Below are 8,667 nucleotides of genomic sequence, written 5' to 3'. Positions count from 1 at the left end.
CGCCCATCTTTACTTCTGAGAGACTCTGCCTCTCTAAGATACTCTTTTTATACCCAATCATGTTATTGACCGGTTGCCAATTAACCTATTTAGTTGCAAAATGCTCCTCCATCTGTTTCTTTTTAGTAACACTAACTTTTCCAGCCTTTTGTTGCCCCAGTCCCAACTTTTTTGAGATGTGTTGCGGCCATCAAATTCAAAATTACCTTATTTGTTCCTTAAAATGGTACATTTCCTCAGTTTAAACATTGGATATGTTTTTATGTTATATTGTGAATAACATATTGGTTTATGAGATTTGCAAATCATTGCATTCTGTTTTTATTTACATTTACACAGCGTCCCAACTTTTTTGGAATTGGGGTTGTAGGATAATTAAGTTTGTCGTCTAAAAGAGATAAATGTCTTAGGATCTGACAAATATCCAGACAATTATTCTCTCTTTGTAGAGTGTAAAAAGGACGCTGTATGGTACATTCACAGCTGTACCACACATGTTGACAAATATCCCTATAGATCTCACTTTGCATGGAGGGCCTCCATGTATTTTTGCTGGGTCAGGAGCTTACCCACAATGCAGGGCACATATTCTGTGGTATAAAAGTGAGCGCTTTAAACAGACAGTCTCAGTGTAACTGTGGCAACCACTCAGTCCTGAGGAGCACTAGCACAACTGTGATCATGGGCAAAGTAAGTAACAGTATGCAATCTATATTTGCAACAAATCATCAAAACATTATGTAGATAATAGCAGATAGATTATGTACTGTAACAAACAAGTACCTGGTAACTACAAGTCAAATGACATAAGAGGCACAAAGGCAACTAATTTCCTTTTATTCCTTCCTTTAATTTCCTAAAAAAACAAAAAAAAACAGGTCATTTTCTACGAGGACAGGAACTTTCAGGGGCGCTCTTATGAGTGTATGAGCGACTGTGCTGACATGTCTTCCTACATGAGCCGCTGTCACTCTTGCAGAGTGGAGAGCGGATGCTTCATGATGTATGACCGTCCGAACTACATGGGAAATCAGTATTTCTTCAGGAGGGGTGAATATGCTGATTACATGTCCATGTTTGGAATGAGTGACTGCATCAAGTCTTGCCGTATGATCCCAGTGGTGAGTTCCATGAACATTTTGATGTGTTAGATGTGTATCTCATGCATTTGCAGAACATTAATATATAGTTTAGAGCTAAAATAATTTTGGAAACTTGTCTTTCTTGGTTCTGCCTGATAAATAAAAAAGTAAACAAAATATAACTTATTTTCCAATACAGTACAGGGGATCTTACAGAATGAGGATCTATGAGAGGGAGAACTTCATGGGCCAGATGTATGAGCTGATGGATGACTGTGACAACATCATGGACCGTTACCGCATGTCTCACTGCAATTCTTGCCATGTGATGGACGGTCACTGGCTCATGTATGAGCAGCCCCACTACAGAGGCAGGATGCACTACTTCAGGCCTGGAGAGTACAGGAGCTTCAGCAATATGGGTGGCATGAGATTCATGAGCATGAGGCGTATCATGGATTCCTGTTACTAGTGTTCTAATGTTCAAATAAAAAAAGTGTCTTAATTAATTCTCGACTTGTGTATCTAAACCATTTACTCAGCAAATATTTACATAAGTCATCTTTATAGAACACACACACTAATATGTACATTGATTAAATATATTTGAAAATGTAGACAAGGTCATTAGGCTCACGAGAAAAGTGTGGATGCTCACATTTTTTTAATTTATAAATTGTATACCTTTTTTGGAAAGTCAGCTTTTCTATGCACAGTTAAGGCCAGATAATTATTACTAACCTAAAACTAAGAAAACAAAACCTATAATTTAAGGGCTGAAACCTTTGAACCTATGAGCAAAATGAGCATTGTATGTAGATACATGACAAAAATTAAGTTGTAAAATGGAGCTCAACAATGATGTTTAGTTCATCACTAATCATTAAAAATGTATAACTTTTTATTTAGACTTTATTAAGGTCTGACACATTTGTTATTGTGAAAAACTGGCTATATCTCCATTATTGCAAGAAAGGGGATAGAAAATACTGATTCCTTGTTGCTAATGTATAAACCCAAATTCTTTGTAATAGCAATAGACAGAATGTTAATGTAATTATTTAATAGAATCAAGTTTTGTCAACAAATCTTAATATGCAATAAAAGCTCTGTTAAATGACTGTTATTTTAACACATCACAGGTAAGAAAAATGTAATTCAAATTTTTTAATAAAATTAAATAAAAAATCAAGCATCCATACTAAAAATAAATAAATAAATAAAAAACTCTATTTTGTTGAATGGTTAAACATGTGAGTGAAATGTGAAGAGGCAAGTTTTGTGTATTCCAACTCAATAAAATTTTAATTCAATGTATTTGTGTAGTTTCCTTCACCTTAAATTGTTCTTTTTGTTTAATAAATTGGCCAATCATGGACATCTAATTGTAAAGCCTTATAACTGATCATCAGATCATCAAGCTAATCAGGTGATGTCATTTTTTCTTCAACTTTGCAACTCACCGATTTGTAACCCAGTGAGCTTCCATGGCGGAAAAACTGAAAGACAGGGAAAGTAAAGCCAAAGAAAAAAGCCTAACAAAGTCGCTAACAAAGATGAAAAGCAAAGATGATGAAGTACACATTTGCGGCACTGACTTTCAAGCATTGCACTCATATTCAGTGAAAAACACTACACTTTCTCCATTACCTGTGTAGGGCTTTACTGGCTGTTTAGATCAGTGTTACTATCAGAAATAATTAATAATTATTCCTTTAGTTATTAATTAATATTTAAATTAATTGAATCTAACTCATTAAAACCTCATATGGGGCTCCAGTAAATGTAGTGTGCTACGTTTAGGAACGGGTTTGGTTATTAGCAATAATTAATAATTATCATAGACAATTATCAATTATTAAAATCGATAGAACATTGATGAGAATCAATGTTAGCTTTTTCTAATCCTTTAAATCAACAATTATCAAAGATAATCGTTAATTGTTAACATCGATGAAACATTAATTAAAATTAACACTAGCTTATTGATAATTCAAATTCAACAATCATCAAAGATAATTATCAATTATCAAAAATCAACAGAATATTAATAAGGATTAACATTGACGGGGCACCACCCTGGAATTAGGGACTAACAACCAGATAGTAAAACAGTCTCAATATTAGATTGTTTTCTTATGAAAATCTACATCCGAAGAATATCGATTTTCGGGGAAAAACAATGAATGAAGGCTTGAATCCGAGCACTGACATCCCTTCAGCATGACACAGGCATATGCAAAACAAACCAAAACACTTCTCTTTGTAATATAAACAAAGTTTATTTATGCAGTAATATCAATTAATAATTAATACAATGCAGTCAGTAAACGTCCGACTTACAACTACAAACTAAACAGTGATATGATTAGATATGGAAATCTAAATAATCCTATAACACATGAGGGTGTGTGTGTGTGTGAGAGAGCGCGCGCGCGCGTGTGTGTGTGTGTGTGTGTGTAAGGAGGGATGCGCACAAAATGGCGGACGTGACTCTCGTGGGGTGTATGTCACGCGAGACTTCAGGCCAGGGATCATGGCCACGAATGTGGGCGGAGAGAAACCAGTCAATGGCGTCTACCAGTTACCGCGTGTATCCGCTTGTACGATAGCTTAGGGACAAAGCTGAGCTTTAGCAGGAAGCTATCTTCGAGCCAAAAATGTGTGCCAGAATGTTTGTGAGGGGTCACATGTGTGTGTGTGTGTGTGTGTGTGTGTGTGTGTGTGGTTAGTACGAGAGAGAGAGAGAGAGAGAGAGAGAGAGAATTAAGTGACGGCCCCAAAGCCGATTTCGCGATTGTGGGAGAGAAAGCAGCTGTTAGTTTATCACTCAGAGACGAGTGGACGGCTCGTAAACGGTCCCGCATTCTTTGATTCTTTAATGGATAAACTCAGTTTGCCGGTCTCACCCGCAATGGCGGAAATGCACAACAGCCCACTGTGGTTGGACCACAATACAACAAATCTCAGTTGTGATAATTAATACCCTGAGTATTAATAATGAGCGGACATGGCGGTCTGTAAACTGTACTAGCAAAAACCTTGAAACACAAGAATAACACACTATAATATTCTATCTCTACCCAGACGTAAACCTCTTGCTTGAATCGTATGAGGATGTAGAACGTGTGTTCATCCATCCTTTAACTCCGACCCGGTTCCTTGAGGCTCGGGTGATGATGGGAGGCCGTTTCCTCGCTCTGTTGGCGGGCACGGCTGCTGATTCTCGGCGGGCTGGCGGAGAACTCAGAAATGTCGACTTGATTGAAGATGGAAAGATCTTTAATCTCTTCACTTCTGCAGTCAAATGGATGAAGATGCGGATTGCTCGGCGGTCTCCTTCGGATCCTTTAGAGTGTTCGGTTGAACACAGAGTAATCTCAACTCGTCTAGCGAGATGGAGATTGTATGGCCACAGTTTCAAGTCGGACATTACTTCCTTGTGCCACGAAGCTGCACCTGAGAGCAGCAATGAGCTGCGTCTACACCCGACAAGCAAAGTTGTTGGAAGCAAATCCCGGAAGCATTTCAGATGTTTTCTACTCCTGATGATGTCATGGTTTGAGGGACGTTCTGTTGTGTGCCTCATCCAATAGGAGTTGAGAGTTTGATCTTTTAGTGAGCAAGGCTTCATGGGATTTGTAGTCTGTTTTGGACGCCCTTTGTTTGATTTTGGCACGATTTTTATCAGTCAGATTTACGACTTGGTATGTGGGGGCTTGAGTTAGGTTTTTACAACTGTGTTAGGCCTGCCTTTGTCTTCTATCTGAATACATGAGGCCCAACACCTGATTCAACCCCCAGCACTCCTAATCCGAAGAAAGGTAAACATGAACCTTCCTTGTCTGAAATTCAAAAAACATTGTATGATGCATAAATGAGAGAGTCAGCGGATTAGAGGAACTCTCAAGGGCAAATACGGTGAGCACTGAAGCTCTGAAGAAAACAACAGAATTCCTCTTCAATGAAGTAAAAGACATCAAAGAAGACATGAAAAATGTAAAGAAGGAGATGAAGATGATTCATGAGGTCAGTGGTGCACATGGTAAGAAAATGTCAGAGATTGAAGCCAGGCTCAATGAGGTAGAATGATAAAAAAGAAGATGGAATCTGAGACTGTATGGACTGGTGGAACAGGCAGGCGAAGACATAAAGGCACGAGTGGTGGATATTTGTTGCACAGTTCTTCCAGAATTTACCAGCAAACTTCAACAAGATGTAGATATCATACACCGACTTGGAAGAAAACTTGAAGGAAATGCCATGAAAGTGAGAACCGTCATCATCCAGTTCGTGTACAGGTCCTCACGTGACATGCTTTGGAAAGCTGCGAAATCGAGCACCTATCTGAAGACAAAGGAGATACGATTTGGAGAGGATTCAACAACTATGGACAAAGCAATACGTTAACAACTGTGGCCAAAAGTGGAGGCTGCTCGGCAGGTAGGAAAGAAGGCTTACAGTTGTGTTAAAAAAAAAAATAGCAGTACAACATCAGTAACCTGATGAACCACTGTTATTAGTAGTAGTGATATTTCTGCATTGCAAATAATTTACTTGCAGATGTAGCAGTGTAATATTAAAACAACAGACCCAACTGTCATGACATGCATGCTGCTTGTTCTGAGTAATTGACTCATTCATTGAAAGGGGTGTGTTCAAAATAAAAGCAGTGTGGAGTTTAATTAGAGAATTCATTCATTCTGTGAAAAAACAGGTGTCATTAATTGTCCTTTAATAAGGAAATGTTTCACACATTGTTATAAAATATATTTCCTTCTGAATTGCTAAGTAAAATGGGCCGTTCCATACACTGTTCGGAGGAACAACTTAATTTGATTCAAAAGTTGATTGGAGAGGGGAAAACGTATAAAGGAGTGCAGCAAATTATAGGATGCTCAGCTAAAATGAGCTCAAATGCTTTAAAATGGCAACAATATCCCGAAACACGTGGAAGAAAATTAGCAACTACTGTTAAAACGGATAGAAGAATAGTAAGAATGGCAAAGATTCAGCCAATCATCACCTCCAGAAAGATCAAAGTTGATATAAAATTACCTGTAAGTACTGTTACAGTCAGAAGACGTTTGATCGAAGCTAAGCTATCAGCAAAAAACCCCCGTAAAGCACCATTGTTGAAAAAAACGGCATGTGCAGCATCGGTAAAAATTTGCCAAGGAACACATCGATTGGCCCAAAGAGAAATGGCGTAACATTCTGTGGACTGATGAGAGTAAAATTGTTCTTTTCGGGTCTAGTGGTCATCGACAGTACATCAGGTGACCTCCGGGTACTGAATTCAAGCCACAGTATACTGTGAAGACAGTGAAGCATGGTGGTGCAAAAATCATGGTATGGGGATGTTTTTCATACTATGGTGTTGGGTCTATTTATCGTATACCAGGGATCATGGATCAGTTTGAATACATCAAAATACTTGAAGAGATTATGTTGCCCTGTGCCGAAGAGGAAATGCCCCTGAAATGGGTGTTTCAACAAGACAATGACCCCAAACACACAAGTAAGCGAGCAACATCTTGGTTCCAGACAAAAAGGATTGAGGTAATGGAGTGGCCAGCTCAATCCTCTGACCTCAACCCCATTGAAAACTTGTGGGGTGACATTAAAAATGCAGTTTCTGAAGCAAAACCCAAAAATTCACAGGAACTGTGGAATGCAGTTCGTTCATCCTGGGCTGAAATACCTGTTTCTAGGTGCCAGAAGTTGGTTGACTCAATGCAACGCAGATGCGCAGCAGTTATCAAAAACAATGGTTATGCAACTAAATACTGAGTTTGTAGAGAAAAATGTCAACGCTGCTATTTTTTTGAACAGATTAATATTCCTTTTCTTTGCTTCCTGTAAAAGAATAACACAGACTTGATAAAATGTGTTAATGCTTTGATTTGGAATTGAATGTGTAATATTTCCACTACATTTGAAATATGGAAATAAAAGCTATTAAAAAATATTTCACTTTTATTAACGCACTGCTATTTATTTGAACACAACTGTACTTCGTCAGCGTATGAGCCTTCGTTGATGGAAAAGAGATATATGCCTAACAACTGAATACGATTGTGTGCATATACAGTATCTTGAATAAGAAATGCATATGGTCACAATTTTAGTGGACTATATGTGTCTTTAACAAGTACAGTCATTACTTGGGAATAGATTACGTTGAGAACAGAAATACTTCGTCAGCTTATGGACAGAAATGCTCTATGACTGTTATTGAAGTCAGGGTTGGGGAGTAACGAAATACATGTAATGGGATTACATATTTAAAATACAAAATATAAGTAACTGTATTCCACTACAGTTACAAATTAAATCAGTGATAATTAGAATACAGTTACATTCAAAAAGTATTTTGATTACTGAAGAGATTACTTTGCATTTTATTGTCATTTGTTTCATTTAATATTTAGTCCTTTCAGATGGAGAACATTTATACATATAAATGATGCGATCCAAACTGCATTTGAACAGCGGTGAAACACTTTCTTATGATGTTACATTCATATGAGCAGAAAGAGAAGTAAGTTTGGAGCAGAAGAAATAGAAATAAACCTTGTGTAAATTGTCAGCTTTACGCTAAGCTAAAATGCTATTTCTAGCCATTTTACATGCATGTTACCAGGCACGATCATATTTTTTTATCAAGAAAATTCACATTAGATCATAATTTAATTTTTTCTAGTAAAATTTTTGATATTAGGGCAAAAAATCGTATTCTTGATAAAACATTTTTTATTGTTTTCCTGTAAAAATATCTAAAAATCCTTAAAACAAGATCAGTTTGATTTATCTTGTTTTAGAAACAACACTGCATAAGATATTTAGGTTTTTCAGAGAATGTATTTTTAACGTGTATTTTATCTTACTGTTCTGGCAGAGTTTTTATAGTCAAAACAAGTGAAAAAATCTACCAGTGCTGAAGAAGTAATCCAAAGTATTTAGAATACGTTACTGACCTTGAGTAATCTAACGGAATACGTTACAAATTACATTTTACAGCATGTATTCTGTAATCTGTAGTGGAATACATTTCAAAAGTAACCCTCCCAACCCTGATTGAAGTATATCCGAACACAATAATACAATAATACAATAATACTAATAATTGAACCAAAATAAAAAATACAATCCAATAATAATAATAATAATAATAATAATAATAATAATAATAATAATAACAAAAAACAAAAAACAAAAAAGAAATAATCATATTAAATCAAACAACCCTGAGCCAAACATTACTTCTACAGAGGTTCAGTAGACTGTTATCCACTTAAGGTAACATGACCAGCAAAAAAAAAAACATGTCTTCTAAAGCCCAGGATAATATATATATATATATATATATATATATATATATATATATATATATATATATATATATATATATATATATATATATAAAAATAAATAAAATACAATTTTCTCAGCCCGTCATGCTCCTCTTCATGGAACTGCTTGCCCCTCAATCAGCTCTGTCTCAAACAGCATAAGTAAACCAGATATTCGGTGAAAAGAAATGCTTATTCAAATATAAATCTTCCCTTAAATAAGATCTCTT

The 8,667-nt window shown here is 36.3% G+C and overlaps 1 protein-coding gene across 2 annotated transcripts in view; it reads left to right on the top strand.

Moving 5' to 3' along the window:
- The first annotated feature begins 539 nt into the window (after window positions 1–539).
- Window positions 540–8,667, top strand: part of LOC127447014 (gamma-crystallin M2-like) — a 32,015-nt gene continuing 23,887 nt past the window's right edge. Inside the window, exons 1-3 of one of the 2 annotated variants that reach the window (XM_051708454.1) lie at window positions 540–690; window positions 879–1,121; window positions 1,282–1,591. In XM_051708454.1, the coding sequence (XP_051564414.1) occupies window positions 682–690; window positions 879–1,121; window positions 1,282–1,554 (525 nt within the window). In that variant the 5' untranslated portion in view covers window positions 540–681 and the 3' untranslated portion in view covers window positions 1,555–1,591. Of the gene's footprint in view, window positions 691–878; window positions 1,122–1,281; window positions 1,592–8,667 lie in introns of those variants that run through there. The other variant, XM_051708456.1, reaches the window with a different exon arrangement.

The sequence above is a fragment of the Myxocyprinus asiaticus genome, chromosome 10 (genome assembly GCF_019703515.2).
Source record: "Myxocyprinus asiaticus isolate MX2 ecotype Aquarium Trade chromosome 10, UBuf_Myxa_2, whole genome shotgun sequence".
NCBI classification, from domain to species: Eukaryota; Metazoa; Chordata; class Actinopteri; order Cypriniformes; family Catostomidae; genus Myxocyprinus; species Myxocyprinus asiaticus.
This window is presented reverse-complemented; position numbering and strand designations above follow the sequence as displayed.